The following is a 20,536-nucleotide window of genomic DNA, read 5'->3' as shown; positions in this document are numbered from 1 at the left end:
GCCGGCACTTTGGTGACTTTTTAAAGGCTGGGCTGGGCTATTTAAATATACTCGTATATTCGTATTTATTTGGGCTCATTTGTCGTCTGGTCTGTGTCGACCGTTTAGTCCCAGGAAGTAACTGCTATGCAGTAAATATAAGCCCTGCTACTAACTGACTTTCGTACCTTTTGTGCCTCCTCCCATGACCTGATTGTTCATTTCTTTGTGGTGCTGCTCGGTCCCTTTGAATTGCTCAATTAATATTAATGAAATGCCTTCCTTCCGCCAACCCACAGTCACCACCAGCAGCAGCACCACCACCACAGTGCATATATTATGCCTTCCTGTCTGGTTTTTTTCACGTACATAATTTTCACAAAAAAGCGTACACAAAGTACTTAAAAATTCAGCTCCGTTAGGGTCAGGACTTCTCTTACCGAATTAAGTTGTAATAAGTCAATTTATCAGTTTATTTTTAGCTTACACTTGTAAGCCCCAAGCATATCAATCAATCAAATTATGTTTGCCGAGTAGCAGGCGTAAAATGAAATGAAAATGCAGCTGCCTCAGCAGCTCAGCCAAAATACTCTGCCGCACCGCACCGCACCACGTGTCGTATGGGCAATGTGGCCAAATGCTTGTGTTTTATGGCTGGCGATAAAAGGCCGCAAAGATATTTTATATTTGTTTATTGTCTGTCTGCCTGTCTGCCAGCCTGCCAGCAGAGCCTACACTTGAAAATATTTACAACACATTGCACTGACACATATTGTGCGTCCGTCAGTCCCTCGAGTCTTTGAGTCTTAATTAAATTAGCACCGCCCCCGCATAGACTAGGCAGCAGGCGCCGAGCCACAAAACAGATACAGAGACAAAGGCAAGATGACGGGGAGGATACCAAAATTCCCACAAACAAAAAAAAGCCAGCACAAAGGAAACATCATGTCATATACATATATGTGCATAGTATGTGGGCTTATTGGTATATCTATGTCTGTTGTGAACTAAAATAAATTTTTGCAATTTCGTAAGTTTTATGCGCACATTTGCGAAATTTGTTTATGCTGTCGAAAAGAGACTTGGGCGTGGATATGGTTATGGATATGGATATGGATATGGATATGAGAACAGATAGAACAAATGGGCCATGACGCAAGGGCGAGAGCAAGAAGGCATGAAGGCCGCCAGGGGCAGATGGGTACATGGGCTACATGGGCCACATGGGAAAGGGATATAGGTTAGAGGTTAGTCAAATGGCATCCCAGTGTGCGTGGGGGGGGCCCGTGACGTTGGCAACATTTTTGTGCCTGTTCGTTCTCCCTGCCTTCGTCATGTGCGTTGAAACATAAATTCAATTTGTTTCACCGCCACACAAAGAACTGTTGAAGGGTTAACTGAAACCTTTGCCAAAGTGAAAATTATGGAAAATTGCTTTGCATTGCACAGAAAGCGCGGGAGCGCAGAGAGAAAACCGCTTTTTGCGAAATGAAATTGCATGCAAAATTAAAGCAAAGCCAAACCTATTGTCAAGTTCAGCTGCAGGGATGGATGACCTTGGTGGATGCCACTGAAGGAGTCCTCTCCGCCGCCCAAGTGCCGTTGACTGTTTCTAGTGTTCCGCGTGCAAGTGTATATGTATGTGTGTGTGTTAAACAATGGCCAAAATGCTTGAACAGAACTTTAAGGTCTTGTCTGGCAATGTCAAAAGTCAAAAGTGCATTAAAATAATTGCACTTGTTTAAGCCAAAACTGCCAGCGAATGCCAGCGAATGGTTTTGATTTTTTAAGCGCGCACCAATACACACACACACACACACACACACACAGCTCCTCTCTTTCTGCTCTTTCTGTGTCTATGTGAGAACCACATTTTCCGCCTTCAACTACACTTAAACTTGATTTCTGTAGTAGCATAGCTTTTGTCTTAGTTCTTTAGACAAGCGTCTCAGGCTCATTGTGGCCCCACATGAATGGAAAGATTTATGTGTGTGAGTGGGGGTGCTTCTGGGTGTGTGTGTGTAAGTCAACCTCGAGACGTTAGTCCCTTAGCCTTGTCATGGCCCACTTCCTGACCGACCCCAGCTTGTTGCATGTTTCACGTTTCGCTTTTATGAAGGAGATTTTTTTTAAAGCCCACACATCAAGATATTTTGCTCGACAATAGACATTTTTAATATGCCACCGGAACGTGAGATTCCTCACTTAAAGTCTACTTGGGCAAATGAAATCATCAAAATGAAAAAAAGCCGACAAAACAACTCAAATTTAAGGGGAAACATATAATCACAACACTACAGAGAGAGCATGTGGCATGCCAGAGTTCCCAGAAATATGGGAAATTCAAATTGAGTTTTGTCTGCCATTTGCATTTGCAATTCCTAATACACCTGACTCTCCTCTCTACTCCTCTCCTCTCCGTTTCAGCCTTGTTTATTTATAAATTCGATTGGCAATGTGTATTTGGACCAAAGAGTTCATTAGGATGCCGCCACGCCACGCCACCTCATCGCATTTTATGGGTTATCTGCGGTTTGTTTATCTGTCTGGCCTAATTATCATGGTTTATCATTCATGGCTAATGGTTCGGAATGGTTTCCCCAGCTCCCCTTTCATTGAGCGTTCAGTTAGTGATTTTTATTGAAATCGGCATAGTTTTCGCTTGGTTTCCTTTCCACTCTCTTGGCTCGGAAAATCATAATGGGAGTAAGGGAAAAAGTTTCGCCCTGTCCCGATTGATTAGCAATTTGATGGACCGGGCTACAGCTAAGTGGAAACGAGTTCAAGCTTGGGCGCTAATTAAATTGATTGAACAGCGTTCCTTGGGGTTTAGTCACAGTGAAAGTTGAGCGGAGTTCCAGTACCTTATAAACAATTTATATTTAAGCCACTTGCAGGTGCAGGTGGGGCACATCAGAGGGCGCTATTTAAGGAAAGAAAAAAAAAAAAAGGAGGAGGAAAAAAAAAAAAAAAAAAAAAAGAAAAAAAAAAAAAAAAAAAAAAAAAAAAAGAGGAGGGAAAAAAGAGGGGGGGGGGGGGGGGGGGGGGGGGGGGGGTTGGGTTGGTTGGGGGGTTGGGGGTTGTTTGTGTGTGTGTGTGTGTGTGGGGGGGGGGGTGGGGGGGGGGGGGGGGGGGGAGGAAAAAAAAAAAAGGGGAAAAAAAAAAGGGGGGGGGGGGGGGGGGGAAAAAGGGGGTGAAAAGAGTTGGCCCCCCCCCCCGCCCCCCCCCGCGGAAAAAAAAAGGGAGAAAAGGGGGGGGAAAAAAAAAAAAAAAAAAAAAAAAAAAAAAAAAGGGGGGGGAAAAAAAAAAGAGGAAAGGGGGAGGGGGAAAAAAAAAAAAAAAAAAAAAAAAAAAAAAAAAAAAAAAAAAAAGTTTGGGGGGGGGTCCCCCCCGGGGGGGGGGGGGGGGCGCTTGGGGGTTGGGCGGGGGGGGGGGGCGGGGGGGGGGGGGGGGGGGGGGGGGGGGGGGGGGGGAAAAAAAAAAAAAGAAAAAGAAAAGAAAAAAAAAAAAAGGGGGGGGGGAAAAAAAAAAAAAAAAAAAAAAAAAAAAAAAAAAAAAAAAAAAAAAAAAAAAAAAAAAAAAAAAAAAAAAAAAAAAAAAAAAAAGGAGAAGAGGGGAAAAAGAGACGGCCCCCGAAGCGACCACACGTCCCTCTCGTTTATTTTTAATCAGCAAACTCATTAGCAGCAACGTTGCGATCAACGTTAACTAAATATAAATTAAAGAAGGGGCCATCCGCAGCATACATCCTTCCTTCCTATGCGCTGTCCCTTGTGCTGCCACTGCCACAGCCACTGCTGCTGCTGCTGGTGCTGCTGTTTTGTGAAAAGTTTTCACTTGGCAGCCGTCAAGTTGATGTAATGAAAAAGTTGCCGCATTTTTCTAACAATATTTCTCATATCCATGACATGGACACGCGGCGACTGCGAAGAGCCTTCGAAAACAACAAGGACTGTGTGCAACGGGCGCTGCTAATTATTTTCCAGTTGGGATTAAAAAATAAAAAATACAAATACAAACGTTGCTCATACGCAACGATGGTTGCATCCATTTGAAATTTAAATAACTTTCATTGGAAAAGAGTGCAAAAAAAATGGAAAGAAGTCTTTGTGCAAATGCTAGAAAAATAAAACAAAGCTGAAATAAATAAACACATTTACCACGGAAACGCACACACCACACCATATACCCTAAGCCCTCGGGCTATTGGGGGGTAGGGGTCGAAAAAGGAAAACCGCTCAAAGCCGACGGGAAAACCATGTGAGTAGCGGGGAAGTTCGCCTCCAAATGAAGCCACTGCAACTCATTATAAAATAGCCCAAGTAAAAAACAAACGAAAAAACCATTTTCGATGCGAGGGCGGGTACCGGGGCCGGTGCCGGCACTGGTCTGCTTTGAGGTAAAGCAACGCAAAAAGAAATTTTAATGATGCATATAAAAGCCCGACGACGGCAAATGAATAAATAATTTATGCGTAAAGGTCCTAAACAGACGAGCGACTGAGTGGCTGCCACATTATTTGGCAAGGTTTACCTTTACTCCTCTCTTTGCACATTTTCCACACGTAGCAAATTTTATCTCTCTATTACCTGATGGCAGTGCTGGGGGCTTGATTTAGTGTCAGAGTTTCCTCGCCCACGAAAAAAGAAAGAAAGGGTTCCCCATTGCCTGTGTACTCATGCATTCCCCCCTATCTGTTCTGTTTGCTTATCACCTGGTGTGGCAAGCTGGCAAGCGATTGCTGCTCCACTATTTGCCCGAAACAGGGCACGTTTCAATATTTTAGAGATTGCCGAATGCAAATTGCAGGAGTCCGAGTGGAAGTGGCAGTAGTCGACTCTTGTAGCTTTTGCTGGTTTGTGGCCGGCCCTCTAGGGCTTAAGCCTTCTTTGCTCAGCACTCACACGCACTCGATTAGTCTTGAGCTTGGGATCTTAGCATGAACTACGAGGGCTGGGGCTGGGTACGTCCTTGAGGCCAAAGGGCGACCGTTGTCAACGTTGTCAGTCGTCAGGGGCAGGCGTTGCAATCCACTTTCATTCCCCAAAGAGCGGTTATTGAATATTCCCAAAGACATTGACTGCAATTAGATAGCTGGACGAGGACCAGCATCCATTATAACTTCAATCAGAACTCTCGATTTCTATTCTATGTATTTTTGCATTGAATATTTGTCCTTTGAGTGGATTTATCTTTTATTGCAGCAGTCCAAACAATGGCTGAGTTGTACATAAATCCCTTAACAATTGCCTTTATCGAAATCGTTTTGTAGCCTTTCAGTGCACTTATTGCCACAGAACGCGCCCAAGAAATCAGGATACTCAGTCCAGGGCTAACAATATGTGATTGTGTGCGTGTGCGTGTGCTTTGAATAGACATAAGTACATACTCGTGTGTGTAGGAGTACATTTATCTGACATTCATTTATTGAATGTAACTCGGAAGCAAAGCAGACACTGCTTTTAGTCTGGGATTAGCCTACGGGAGAGTGAATATAATAACGTTGTGACCCCCAGAGGCAGCTGGCCTGATGGCTCATGGAATCCTCAATTTAAGTACATTTATCTGGCAATCAGTGATGCAACTGCTTTCACTCTGGGACTTGGCCCAGCAAGGTTTCAGGCTGCCTGTTTAATTTGTTCCCTAATATTTTTTATTTATTTATTTAAAGCAAAAACCACTCTCTGCTCTGCCCTCTAATTTGTGGATCGTGTAAAATACCAACTGATCCACGTAACCTTCGATTGCCCCGTGAATCGGACCCATAACTCAAGTGTGCACCACAGACAAGGCAATTCAAAAGAATTTCAATTCATATTTAAATTATTCTCGAGTTCCATTTGAATATTTACGTTTCCTTTCAAGCTAAAAGCTTTCCAAAATTGATTTTAAATTCACTTTTGTTTTTCAAATTTTTGCTGCATGCAGCATGCGTTGATAAGGGGATCACCGAAACGGATTGGTTAAATCAGCAAACAAAAATCACCAAAAGGCGGCCCAAGCGATAAAGCGCGAAACGCAGAACTGTAATCAGTGTGGCAGAAGAAACGTTAAAGTGCGCGCGCGATTCTGGAACTCTGTCGTCGTCGTCGTCGGCTGCTGGCTGGCTGGTCGGTCTCCTGTAGCGAATGCTGATAGTGTGTGGCTGAAGCTGTAAGCTGTAGGCTGTAAGCTGTAGCTGAACAGTGTGTGTGGCACGGCCGACAGAAATCGACTGAGCCGATTCGGCTGCTGGCACGGCATTTAAAAGCACTCAACGAGCGCGCACCACAGAGCGTGCGAGAGCGGAGGAGGAGGAGGACGACGACGACGAGTCACTGATGACAGGCTCCTATAAAAAGAAAGCTTTTTTCTTTGGCCACACATTTGAATCTGGAGGCGGTTGGTCGAGCAGCAGTACCCAACCAATAGAACTTGAATAAATCAAATTGAATTTATGATTTCATTTCTTGCTTAGCTGCTACCCAACCCACACTCCACCCCACACTCCACCCCCAACAACGACATCCAAATCCTGCAAAGCTGTCGTCTCGGTCTCGGTCGTGGCGCCTGGAGCCTGGAGTGGGTGCTTAAAGTTTGTTTGCCTCGAGATTTCATTTCGTTTGAGGTGCTGCGGCTCAATGAGTCGTTGATTTTATTTGTTCGAGTGGCCAGAGAGGAGTGCCGCCCTGAGGTGGCTGGGACGCCGCTTTAATCGCGCCACCTGACACCCCGCACTGCCAGTTGGCAGGTGGCAGGTGGCAGCTGCCAGTTGGTGCCCAAATCTGACAGGTGAGAATCTTGTTTGACTTTGGCTTCCGCTCATTATGCCGCCTCTGCCACTGAGCGTTTCTTTTGCTTCGCTCCATTTTGTGTGGATAATTGCTGAGTCAAGGAGTCGCCTCCGCCCCCTCCCTCTGCCTGTCTGACCGTTCTGCGGGCTAATTTAAATTGGCTGCAAAGTTGTGTCGCTTAATTTTCGATCTCATTTAATTTGCCAAAATTTCATTAGACCGTAGAGCAGACAACGACAACGACATCGACGTCTTGTAAGATAAATGTGAATGTCGGTTTTTTTTTTTGTTGTTGTTGTTGTTCCTTTGGCTGGTTTGACCTGTGCCCGGGGGCCGCCTGGCGTGGCCTGGTCTTTGACTTGACTTTCTTTCATTCATTTCTTGCCGCCAAGTCAGCGATTTATTTGAGCCAAACAAAAGGCCGTGCAACCCAGCAAACATTTGCCCAATCACTTGGGGCAGTCAGTGATAAGAGCAGGAGAGCGGTTTACTCTTAGCCAAATGATAACATGGATAACATCTCGCCAATGCGCAAGCGCGAGCTTTCAGAGAGAGAGAGAGAGAGAGAGGGAGAGCAGGGAGAGCAGGTTTTTCGGCTAACACTGATAAGAAGAAAGACAGCAGCAAAGTCCTGGTGCCTGCATCTGTGCCCCGGCAGCGGCTGCTTCAATTGTCTTTAATCGTTGCTCAAATGTCGATGATGATGGGGCTGGGAGATGGGAGATGGGGCCAAAACGATGATGGGTATGATGGTATTGGTGTGGGGTGTGGGGTGTGGGGGGTACATTTAACGAATTGTCATTGATTTCTTTTGAAATGGCGCCGCTTTTGTTTGCCTTTGCTTCTGCCACATTAGGCAGCTGAGCCTGAGCCGCCCAGAAGCAAAGTGCTGCCAACCCACTGATTGCTGCAGCGCTGGCTATCGCAGGAATTGATCAGAAATTTAATCTGCTCTGGCACTGGCACTGGCAGCTTCTCTTAAATAATTATGTTCTGTTCACATTTAATTAATAAGTTTGTAACATTTACAAAAGCCAGCCGCAGCGACTTTGCCCCCCCCAAAAGGGTCCGCAATTAAGAGGGGCCTCCTGCTTGCCGCCACATTGTCTTCAAGCTAAAGCCCCAAACGCTTGACCCCAAAACTTTTTGTAATAATTTTGCTGTTGTTCCTTTGGGGTTTTGAGAAAAAAACCAAACGATGAAAAAATGTCACACAAAAAGATTTAAAAGGAAAAAACTCTACTGAGGCCCAGCCCCTGCCCCAGCTGGCATACCCGGGTGGGTAGGGGGCAGGATCCTTTCCTTCCTGCCGGCAACGCACACATTTGTAGGTCATTAAATTTTTTTTGTCCGCCCTTTTGCCTTTGGCAGTCGATACATATTCCTTTTCGGTGCATAAATAATGAGCTCTGTTTTGCCAATGTGGCCACCATTCCGTTCAAAATCATTTATTTAGCATGCAGCTACAGTGAACACTCTGCTAGCTGGCAGAGCGGCAGACACTGACATTGTCTTAATTAAAGAATATAGTGAACTGTGGACTGTGGCACTTACCTGCATAGAACAAGGGCAGCAGATTGAAGATGATAACAAGCGGAAATATAGAGCGTGCAAACTTCTGCATATCCATGAAGATGCTGACTGGGGGAGGAGTGTGAGTGTACCCCTCAGTGCCTGTGCCTGTGCCAGTGCCAGTGCTGTGCCCGGCCCCATCATCCAGATGGGGCTTTCGTTGTGGTTTCGTAGAGTCTTGACTGGCATTGGAAGATACGCGTGATAGGCGAGGGCTTGTCGTGTTGCTGCTGAGGCCAGTCTGCTTAGAAGTCCCTGTAGAGGCGGCCACAGCAACCAGAGCCAGGCATGGCTGCTGGTGTTTAGCAACAGCAACAGCAGCTGCAGCAGCTGCAGCAGGGGGAGAAGCAGCAGCAGCAGCAGGATATGGCTGTCCTTGCCAGCGGCCAACTGTGGACAGCATTCCGTGATTGTGGCTGGCAGCGATCTCAGGTGTGGTCCATTGCCAGGCTGATGCACCTTTATGACTTTTCCACGTTCGTGCATCATCTGTTGCAGCTCCTCCGGCCTCTGCTGCTGCTTCTGTTGTTGTTGTTGTTGCTCCTCTGCCTGCTGCTGTTGCCTCGAGTGCTGGCTGGCATAATGTTGCTGTTGTTGCTGTTGCTGTTGTTGCTGCTGCTGCTTCCGGTTCTCTTTGTGTTTGTGTGTGGCATAAAAGGGATTCGCTTTGAAATTGCTTCCGTTTGCTGTTGCAGTTATTCGTGTGCTGCTGCTGCTGCTGATGATGCTGATGTTGCTGCTGTTGCTGCTGTTGCTGCTGCTGCTGCTGCAGTGTTTGTTGTAAGAGTTGTCGTGTCGTTGTTGTTGAAGAAATTGTTGTTGGTGTGGTATAGAAATGTCGTATCTGTGCTGAGGCCATGTTGTGCCCTGAAATGGAATTAACAAGACGAAAAAAAAGAAGATCAAACCATTAGAGATGCTCTCGTAAGTGCCATCGGAAAAAGGGCTAAGGACAAAGGACATGGGCATTGGACCGTTGTACACTTTTGATAATCCAAACGCTTTGATTATCGATTCCTTGTGCAACCGGCCAGGATTACATGGCCCAGAGAGAGAGAGAGAGGCAGCCTGATGGATAGCAGCAACAACAAAGAATTTGGGGCTCTTGTCTTTTTAATCAATTTGCACTGGCAAACCCCCCCAACCCCCCACCCCCAACGCTGGACCAACGCTCGAGGGCAATCCTTTTGCTACATATAAAAAAACTCCACGAGCCCGCCCAAAGGGTTTTCCAATGAGGGTCCTTACTTGCCATTTCTTTGGCTGTTTGCCATCCCTTTGCGATTTTTATTTACATTTAAACTGGGCTTACTATGCACCGCTGTGCTGCTAAATTGAAATATCTTTCATCATCAACAACAACAATACTATTTAAAGTTCGAACTGCTTTTAAATATTCCACAGGCATACTGTCTTTTATGGCTAATATTAAGTATACGTATTATGGCAGATGGCTTGCTTTATGGCAGCATTCCCAGGAGCTTTCGCTTACACACTGTTAAAGCTGTAAAAGCTTTGCAAGAATGTAAAATTACATAAGCTTTTTGTTGCAACTGTAAATGCAAAGCTTCAGATGTTATTTTACACCATCAGCAGAGCTTTTGTGGACTCCATGTACACAGAGACGAAGCAACTCTCGCAACATGGAAATTCGTAATGTGTAAGAACGTGTAAGAAATCTAGCAAAATTTCATAATAAAATAAACAATATAACCCATGGCATTTCTGCAGTAAAGCTACCCCAAACAGTTTCACCTAACTACGCTTCTGCTCAGCGCAGGACATTGCTCATTTGCAAGCCATAAAAATATGCGAAATAATCATAAATAATCTGCCCGAACACTAGATAAACCCTCGACGAATGCCACGCCCAGTGGGTCAGGCTGGACATTTATCAAAATTTCTTGCCCCCACTCGAAATGGTTTTTGGCAACAATAACAGACGCCGCAGCAAGTATACCTCCACCGCCAGCCATTGGCAGTGAGGCAGAGAGGGTGGAGGAAGGTAGGGGATACTCTAGCGATTACAGACGTTGATAATAAAGTAAAAATTGTAACAATAAACGCATAGACATCATGTCCAAGGCAGTCACCAGAGTAAGCAACAACGCCCACACGTAGCACAGGGCCACAGCCATAAAAGGCTCGTAATCAACGTGAAACTGCGACGCACACGCACACCCATATCTACCCATCTACGTACGAATATTCCTACTCCTTCCTTCCTTCCTTCCTTGCTTCCTTGCTAGCTCGGATGGCGTGCGAGTGTCCTGTGCCGGACACTGCTCTGGCTACTGGCTACTGGCTTCTGTGGCCTGGCCATTTTGGCAAACGAAAATTGTCTGCAATGCTGCACTAATGTCATCAGGGCGTATGCGTAACTATGTAGGTGAGTCGAGTGTCTAGTGGGTTCAAGGCAGTCGAGCAGTGGAACAGTGGAGCAGTCGAGCAGCAGTTGGGGCCTTTGGGGTTGGTCTGAGTGGTGTTTTCTGTTACGTTTCAACTGTATCCATTAATTCCGGGCAGCTGGCAAAAAAGGATGTGTGCTCATGTGTGTCTGTATCCTGCTGAATAATTAAAGGAGCTGCCATGCCAAGCAGCTAAAACTTCGCCGTGTCCTATCCTGTTCCGAGCTGTCCCTGCACTGTCCCTGTTCTGTCCCTGCCTTTGATGTGGCTGCCACATAATTGGAAAATATTTGCTGCACTCCTGCACAGCACAGCACACACACACACACATGCAATTATGAAATTCCAACTGCAGTGGCTGACAGCGAGAAAACAGATGCGAAAAAAAATGTGGAGAAATGCGGTCCATGAATTGCAATTTGTTTCTGTTGCTGTTTCTGTTTCTGGCTAATGTTCATTCAAATGTGGACTCGTTTTTACACCTGCATTTTGTTGTTTGTTGTTGTTGTTGTTTGTTGTTTTGCGGTTGACCTGTTTTGCCATTTCATCTGCTGTGGCCCTGGCAATTAGTTTTGCTTCTGGTAATACTTTGACCCCAGCTAATTGTGCGTTTGCCCCAGCATTTTAATGAGTGCAACTTGAAAAGTCCGCCCCCCCCTTTTGCTGCTGCTGTTGTGTTAGACAAACGCGGATAATGAGAAAATAATAAAGACGGGGCGGAAAAAAAATATATTAAAAGCCAGGCTAGAGCCAATTAGAAGACACTAAAGCCGGAGAACCACGTCAAAGCGAGCACAAAGTGGGGGAAAAACGCAGCTGCAAGCCGCTGCACGATGCCCTTTCAGTTTTGATGGATGGTTAGTGCCAGGATATTGGGGAATGGCATCCACCAAGGCTTAAGCTGTCACTCCTCTGCTGGGAGCATCGAAATTGCAGTTTAATGCAGTCGCTGCACACTCCGAAATAGTTATTAAACTCTCCGCCAAAGGGTACCGGGAAAAACCAGAAAAAACAGACAACCCAAAGAAATGGCTGCCTGCAACTGCTGGGCGGTCGCTTGTTGCCAACCGCAGTGACGCCGCCATCATCATCAGTTGCAAGCAAAAAAAAAAAAAAAAGGGGAAAAAAAACAAATAGATAGCGCACTCCATCCACACTTTACTTGCACGCCGCAAGTTGTGGCATAAATTTAGCCATCCACAGAGCAGACAACTGCTGTCTGTCCCCCTCTGCAGATCTGCATTTTTATCTGCATCTGTTGGGTGCCTCAACACTGCCATTTGCTGTGCCATTTGCTGTGCCATTTGCTGTGCCATTTGCTGTGCCATTTGCTATGCCATTTGCTGTGCCATTTGCTGTGGTGCCAGCAAAATGCTTTTCAAATGTCTGATTAACATTCTGCTTAAGCAATGTTATTAAAGTTCTTTAGTTGGGCCAACAAACAACGGCTGGCATAAATTTGGTGTTCGCTCTTCCTCTCTCTCTCGCACTCAAAGTGAATGCATAGCTCGTTATGGAATGCCTTTGCCTGGCCCCGCCAGTTTGTGGCATGCAACGATGCCAGAACCAAAGAACCTCATCATCATCATCGTGTTTGCAGCTGCAGCTCCATGGAAATTAGCGACAGCCCCAGCTCGCAAAGCCTTGTGCAACGACAGAGTGTGGCAGCACACACAGTGACACACAGTGACAAATTGCAATTTAAATTTGGCTTTTGTTGACGCACCAAGCTTCAAGTGTGTGTGTGTGCTTGTGTGTGTGCTCATTATAAGTCACAATTATTTGTAGTTTTTAATTAGAAAACTTGGCATGCACTCCCTGCACTCTACACTCTGTGGCTTCTGTTATCCACTCTTCTGGTTCATGCCATGCACTTCAAAGCATCAAAATACTTGCATGAATATGCAATGCCTTTGTTAATAGTCCTGGACACATGCGGCGTATGAGCAATGCATGATTTATGTACATGTTTATGCTGTGTCTCGGTCTGCGCCCCAGCCCCAGTCTCTCCAGGTTGCATTTCAAATTAATCAACAGGAAGCCGAACATCGGCAGCTCGTTTGGATGTAAATCACTCACCATATCGTCTGCATTTAGAGCGTTAGGGTACAACACGTCCTAATCACGGAATCCTTTCAGTTTCTGCAAATAAATACAAGTGTAAAGATCTTGTTAGAGTTACGTTTTGGGTGCGTTGCATTTGTTTTGCATAGCTGACAGAGCTGGCAGTGAGAGAGAGAGAGAGCCAACAGCCAACAGCTAACAGCTGGAAGCACTTAAGTAAAAGTTACGAACAAAACATTTGCAACTGCAACATTAATGCGACTTTTGCGGAAAGTTGAACAAAGTTTTCGGCAAGGCGCGGGCGTGTCAAAAAGATTGCAAAAGCATCTCAAAAAGGGCAAAAAAAAAGGGGAAACTTTCCGAGCGAATCAATTCCAGCGCAAACTAAATTAAGCAACGACAAGCCAAAGCAAAAGCAAGCTGCCAAATACTCGTAGATAAAAATGCCAACCACACGTGCCACAAGGCAAGACGCAAGACACGACAGGGGGGGGAAGCCGCAAACAAATTGTAAAAATGTTTTAGCAAGAGGAATAGGAAAGCGGAAAGTGGAAAGCGGCAACTGAGAGCGTAAAAGCATTGGCACTGGCACTGGCAGCGTCTTGTCTCTCTATGTTTAAAAATTGTTTTTTTTTTTGGCCGCCAGGTCGAGAAAAAAAAAAAAAAAAAAAAAAAATCCCAGAGCAATTTATCATCTCCCCAAAATGTTTAGATACGATTAAAATTTATTACATTTATTTTATGTAATGTTTTTTTTTTTCGTTGTTTAAAATCCGAGCCTGGCGCCTACGGTTTACTTTTCAACTGTTTCGTTCCTCTTTCTTTTGCCTTTGCCGCCTGTCCCTATCTGTGGCTGTGGCTGTGCCTGTGTCTGTGTCTGTGTCTTGGTGGCTCTCTAACAATTCCCAGGCAACACTTTAAGGACCCAGTCGAGTGGATAAAGTGGACTGGAGTGAAGAGTTCTCAGCCGCTGCTGTCAGTTGAGTTATAGCGCTCGACTTGGCCTGACTCGCCTCAGTCCCGGCTCTTGTAATTGAATTTATCGCTGTAGCAATATTCATCAACGTCAGGAGTGCTCGCCTGGAGGAGGCACGCCCCCAGAGCGCTGCTCCAGCTGCTGTCGAACTGCTGCCTAACAAATGCCAGGCGATCAAATTGAAGCGTCAAAGATTATGATGCCCTTTTTGCAGTTGCGCATACGCAGCGTGGACTCAGCTATGGCCCAAATAAAGTGAATCCGATTCAACCCGCAGTCCACAGCCCACAGCACTGACAGCATTGCCAAATTGCTTTCGATATCAATTTCCTGGCAGCAGCAGCAGCAGCTTTCCGTTTGCCCTGGCCGCAGCTGCAACAAAATCCGATTAGAATGTATGCATTGCCCGTGCCCTAGCCCCTGCCCCTGCCCCACTCTCTTGTGTGTGCGTCAAAATCGAATTGTTTACGTTACTGCCTGTTGTTTTGGGGCAAACACAAACAGGCAAGAGCAGGCACAAAAAAAATGGGGCTTTGGATTGCCAAAATCAATGGAGCGGCAGCAGCAGGCAGCAGGAAGAGGCAACGGAGGTGACTGCAATTGCTGCATGGAATAGTCATGAGACACAGAGTTGACTGTACATAAAATATGCATATGCTGCAGTCGGGCCAACCGGTTCAAGTTCGATGCGGCCACAGGGCTGCCCATCGAGGCTAATGAATGCCATGCCAAGTCAGCAAATTGAATTAACCTCCTGCTGACCGGAACGGAACTGGGGGTGGGCGGGGGCAGGACGGGGGGTCTTTGCAAACATTTAACAAATCGCATTCAATGCAGCTGAAAAACTTTGCCCACACACGAGGCACCAAGGTGGGCGGCAGGTGGGGGGAAAGTCCTTTCAATGCGAACTTTAATTAATTGAAATTAAATCTGATGGCTGCAGAATTGTTTCTGTGGTTTATGCCGAATTTGTCAGCAAATGGAGAGGCTTGAGTGGCGATGGACTGAAATCGAAATGATTTTTGGCAATGACTGCAAATTGTAAATCAAATTGGAAAGCAAACACGCATGCATATGGGAGTACGAGTGTGTTTATGGATTGCAGCTGTCAGTGGCAGGTTGCCATGGCAAGTGGCACACAGACACACATGGCATGTGGCATGTGGCAACTGGCTGATGATGAATGAATCCTTAATGAGCGATATTAAGCCGCGTCACTTGCATTGAGCATCAATTTGTGAGCCGTCGATGATACCCTTCAGTGCGGATTTGTGGGGCAACGCCTGTCCAGCCTCCAGTCTCCAGTCTCCCAGTCTTGGTCAGCTGTCGGAGCATGTGACAGCAGATAAGCAATTGAAAAGGAAACGGAAGCCCTAGAAGACGAGTGCGTGTCGGCGTCCCTGCCCCTGACAGACGGCATAATCAATCCCCATTCGCCTGACATCGCCATGTCCTTTGTGTTGCGCATTCGTGGAAATTGAAAAGAAAAAAATTCACTCTGCACTCTGCAGGCGGCTGACAATGACAGCACCGGGTAGGGGTATGGGAATGGGCTGCCAGGCGTCAGGAGCCACCAGCCACGACTGTGGGGCAGATGGGTGTGATATATGTTTATGGCTACCGGCGCCGGGGCTCATGCAACATAAATTATCAAAGTGCAAGTTGCAAATTGCTTGGCCTTCGGCCTGCGGCACGAAATGTGCACATAATTTCAAAATTTATTACAGACCTACGTGCCCGGCGATATGAAAGGGAGCCGTGCGACAACGACAACGACAACGCCCACGTTGCACTCACAGAAAGGAGATGCCTTTGGATGCACCACCCAAACATGAGCACACAAAGTTGCAAGCACTACACTGAGGGAAGCGAGCTGCAAGTACTCTGAAGCAGCTGAGGGCTTAAGCTACTGACAATTGATTTAGCATTGAGTGCAATGCTTCGCCTCCATCTTAAACCAATTAAATACATTCCAAGCACTCTCCCATTCCTATTGCTCGACCGCTCCCTTCAGTTCCCTTCGGTCTAGAGTCTAGACTCTGAGGGCAAGTATTTACGATGGGCCTAGGTGTCCGTTGAGTGCATTCCATTCACTTGAAATATATTCTGATTTATCTTCTCGGTTTCCTTTGAAAGCCCTTGGTTTATGATTTGCTAGAGAGAAAATCCCTCCATTTAAGTCAAAGAATTTTGTTAATCTCCGCTTGGCCTTTGATTACGTTGAAGATATGTATGTCATGGGGCCTTGATTTTTCCAGTGTAGTGATTGGTGCTGGCTGCCGCCACTGGATATCAGGTATCCCTGGCACGTTGTGGGCGTGTGTGTCACATGCAAATAAGGTAACACACACACACACTGGCACACTGGCACACTGGCACACACACACTTTTGCCGCACGAACTCGTTAGCCCGCTTAAGACAAGCCAACGCCTGCTCTGCGGCCATTGCTTTTGTGTCAACTTTTGAACGGGCCCCGCCCCAGTGGCCGCCTCCTCGTTTGCCGCCGCTTAGTTCCCGTTCCCGTGCCCTTGCCCGTTCCCGTTCCCGTTTCTCGTTTCGATTTAATGCATCATTTCCCCGCATTTCAGATGCAGCAGCACAAAACCGCAGCGCCCCAGCCACCTCGTTGGGATCTGAAAGGATCCACAGGAGCCAAAAGCAACCGCCAGTCACCCAAACCTCATGCCCCATGCCACAGGCCACAGGCCGCCTACTCTGGCCAACACGATGCCCAGCGGGCATCGCCCTCTCCATCTCCATCCCTCGCCCTCGAAAGAATGTTGTGCATTTGTGTGTTTGCCTTTGTGCCACTGCTCGGCATCGTTCTGCATCCAGCTGTGTCCTGCGCCATGCTAACAATCTTGTACTTTGCAGCCCCGCTTGAGTTTAACTATGAACGTTGTTGGTGTTCCTCCTGCCACTGCCACTGCTGCTGCTGCTGCTGTCGTTGCTGTCAGAGCCATTTTGCCGTTGTCCTCGGTAATGTTACACGGCTTTTTATACTCCTCGGAGGCAGCAGCAACAACGGCAACGGCAACGCCAACGACAACAATAAAGCAGGTGAAGGATTCACATAAAAGTTGTAAAACTGATTTAGCCAGGGCAGCGCCAGGACACACAGGCGCACAGGCAGAGGGACCTCGTCCGCACGATATTAAAAATCAAATCAAATTTCAGCTTAACTGTATAACGTGATAAGAGATGGCAGGGCAGGACAGGGCAGGGCAAAGAACCTGTCCCATGCTGACCTAACTTGGATCATCTAACGCAATGCCAAAACTGGCTGAAACTGGCTGAAACTGGCTGAAACTTACTTTAATCTCGCCCGATTCTTCCGTTGATGATTAGAGCGGCAGTTTACACAAGTTGCTCAAATAGCTGGGGCCTGTTTCTCAATCAAACTTGAAGGGGTTGGGGCGGCGGGCCTCTGTAAATCAATCCTGCTGCTGGCACTTGGATCGATGCACTGCCATCAAATTACTATTTTTTGGGGCCGTTCAAACATTGGATTCTGCTTTTGTGCCAACGAATTTTCTATGTGCTGGCAATTCAATAAGCCAGAGACAGGCAGGCCCATGCCCAAGCCCTTTGGCTATTTGGCAAGCCCGACCTGAGCTGCATTTCATATCAGTAGGTTAGTGTTGGGACGGGACGTGAATGTGGGGTGGGGTGGGGTGGGGTTGGGGGTGGCTTGTCAGAGAGCTTCAACAATGGGAGCAGCGCCAGTCCGAGCGCTGGTGCCAAGGAGAAATTTTAATAATGGCTGCCCCGCGACAAGCCGAATGAAATGCGAGACGCCAAATTAGTGCCAAGCAATTAGATGGCAGGCCAAATTGAAAGCAAATGAAATGCTCCGGCACTCACAAAAGCGACTCGGATTCAGTTTCAGCAGCAGCCCAAGACTTGCAGGCAATTAGCAGCGACACCCGTTCGCCCCACTCCCCATTTTATACTCACATTTATGCTAGTTGCATCGCATGGCATTTGCTGTTCCAGTTGGGCCATGTTCTTGCCACTGCTACATTTTCAGTTAATTGCTTCAGTTTGGGCGAAGAAAGGAAACTCTTTGCTCGGGGCTGCAATGGAAATAAGAGAGAGAGAGAGAAAAGTGAGAGATTGTCAGTGGGAGTGGGAAGGGCAGGCGGGCAGCTAGGCAGGCAAATGCAAATGCAAATTTTGCCTTCTGCTGCAGCAAACTGCTTAAATCATTAGTATCTATTGTAAATGTAAATGGGTGAAGGAAACGAACGATTTAGAAATATTTTAAGGCTCTTAAATACAGCAGAATTAATCTGGTTAAATGCAAAAACTGTTTACCCTTCACAAAGTGCCTCGCTGGCTAACAACCAGAAGATTTTTTAGGTACATTTAAAGTATTTATTTAATGTAAAATATAAACAAAAATGTAAATCCTTCAAGAGCATTCTAGTAATCATCTGCTGGCTATAATTTGTGTAAATATCACATGTATATCTGTAGATATAATTTCCATTTCCCAGGCACACACACTACTGCAACTGCGGCAATGCAGTAAGCCCGCCCCGATAAAATATTATGCCACTCACGTAGAACATGATGTCTGTGCATAGATATTATTATTGGATGGATTATATTCCCCACTGGTCCATAATTGGCCATGACTATGCAAATTGCGAGGCAGCCCACAAAGTATGCCACACACACACAAAATAGTTCAGCCACAAATGGCATTAAAATGAAACACGCATCAACGAAAGTTAATTGGAAATCTGTAGAGGAAACGAAAACGAAATAGAAACAGAACCCAGAACCCAAAGGCAAAAAGCAAAAGGCAAACAAGGCTCTGCCACCAAGCTCCGTATCAATCACAACAAAGCACATACACACAGACACAGACAGAGACAGCGACACATACAGAGACACATTGAGTGTTGCATGGCGGAATGGCGGGCATAGGCGGATGGGCCAACTAAATTACAACCAATTTTTATTGCTGTGAAAACAAAAGGCGCAGCAGCATATTATCACAAAATGGCGCTAGCAGACAGGCGGTGCGTTGCCGTTGCCATTGCCGCTGCCATTGCCGCTGACTTTGGGGCGTGGCTGGCTATACGCGTAGTATCTATCTGTGCCCTGCCAAGCGCACGTTTTCACACAAAAAGGACACACAATAAATGATAACACATAAATTCCGCACATAAGTTTGTCCTGTTCGAGTGTCTCTCTCTCTCTCTTTCTCTCTCACACTCACTCCCACTCTCCCCCTGTGTGTGTGTGTGTGTGTGATATCGTTAAAAGTCAATTGTAAACTTTCGCGCCCAAAGGCAGCAAAAAGCTACAACTACACTCACACACAGACAACGCACAATGTGACTAAGGCAGATCGAATTATAATGCAAAGGGCAAGTTCCATCCCACCCCCCCAGCCCACCCTGCAGCAGGGCGTAATGCCACCTTATCAGTGGCAGTCAAATCAGAGCATAAACACACGAGCAACCAACGCATAGACAGTCGAATCGGATCGGATCGGATCGGGTCTCGGGTAGGCTAGGGTAGGGTAGGGTAGGGTCTCGGTTAGCTCTGCAGCAGCAGCAGCAGCAGCAGCAGGGGGAGGCGAATAGCAAACGCATTGGAGCGGCAGTTGGATAACAGTTACATTGACATTGCCCATCCACAGAGAACCATCCTTTGTGTCTCTCTGTGCGTTTGTGTTTTTATGTGCTTGTGTTTGTGGGTGAGAGAGAGCACGCCTGCGCTGCCCAGCTTACACCAACGAATAAGAGTCACATGGATAGACACGCAGAGAGCCACACAGCAGCAGCAGCAGTCAGAGTCATAGCCGCTGCTGCTGCTTCTGCTGCTGCCGTCGCCCTTTTTATTTTGCTTTAGACAGAGGCAAAAGGCAAAAAATGTTGCTGCTTTTTGTTTTTGCTTTTGAGGCTGGTTTTTGCCTCAGTCTTTCCCTTTCCCTAGCCTTTCCCTTGACACATTCCCCATGTCTCCTGCCCCATGTACCCCATGCCCCATGTCGCTCCTAGCCCATATTCGTGGGGCTTGTTTACGCTTTGCCGCATATGTCGCTGCCAATGTATTTAATTGTGAGATGCGCACAAAAGTAGGCAACGATTATTTCAGCCTCCTTCAGCAATTTTGGATCTGTGTGCGTGTGCGTGTGTGTGTGTGATTGTCTTTTTTATTTATTTATTTATTTTGTTTGCCATGCCCTTTTACTGGCAGTCACTTAATGACGTAACAATTATCTTTGGACGCATGCTTATGGCACTCACGGGTGCGCTTACTGCAGCTTACAGCCTGAGGTTGCCACTACACACACACACACACACAGATGGTGGGTGTGTGGGGGGTGGAGTTCCCACATATATTGGGATTCAATTATGGAAAAATGCCCCTTAACGTACTTGCCCCATACTTCAATTCATTAGGCACAAGCGGCACAAGGGGATGGCAGTCAGGGGTGTGCTGCTCTAATTTACCGCCCAATGGGCAGGTAGGGTCTGGGTCTGGGGCTGGGGCTGGCTAAACGTTTTGCAAATAAACTATTTCTTATTCATAAACAGGACTTGGCGCACTCTAAACGACCACTTAAGTGTCTTCCCCCCAACAACAACAACAACGATGTGGCAAATATGCAAGCAAGCAAGTCCTTTCCTCCCCCCACACACAGCCATATCCGTCAGCGCGTTGTCGTTGCCTCGTCCAGTGCTGCACAAGCAGTGCGGAGCGCATGAATGGATGAGTGAATGCCTGAATCGCCAGTGGCAAC

General features: G+C 46.6%; 1 protein-coding gene across 10 annotated transcripts in view; it reads right to left on the bottom strand.

Annotated features, from left to right (window-relative positions):
* The window catches only part of LOC111079342 (tolloid-like protein 1), a 44,037-nt gene that overhangs the window by 19,390 nt on the left and 4,111 nt on the right, over positions 1 to 20,536 (bottom strand). For all 10 annotated transcript variants that reach the window (XR_005968634.1, XR_005968635.1, XR_005968636.1 and 7 more), the window contains 3 exons: positions 17,731 to 17,849; positions 12,812 to 12,874; positions 8,307 to 9,191 (listed from right to left, as the gene is read on the bottom strand). Coding sequence is in view for 6 of the 10 variants with exons in the window: in XM_041596424.1 (XP_041452358.1) it covers positions 8,307 to 9,183 (877 nt within the window). In the remaining 4 variants the exon portion in view is untranslated. The remainder of the gene's footprint in view (positions 1 to 8,306; positions 9,192 to 12,811; positions 12,875 to 17,730; positions 17,850 to 20,536) is intronic.

The sequence above is a fragment of the Drosophila obscura genome, unplaced genomic scaffold, assembly GCF_018151105.1.
Source record: "Drosophila obscura isolate BZ-5 IFL unplaced genomic scaffold, ASM1815110v1 contig_150, whole genome shotgun sequence".
In the NCBI taxonomy this organism is placed as follows: Eukaryota; Metazoa; Arthropoda; class Insecta; order Diptera; family Drosophilidae; genus Drosophila; species Drosophila obscura.
The sequence above is the reverse complement of the archived record's forward strand: the minus strand, read 5'-3'. Positions and strand labels throughout refer to the sequence as shown.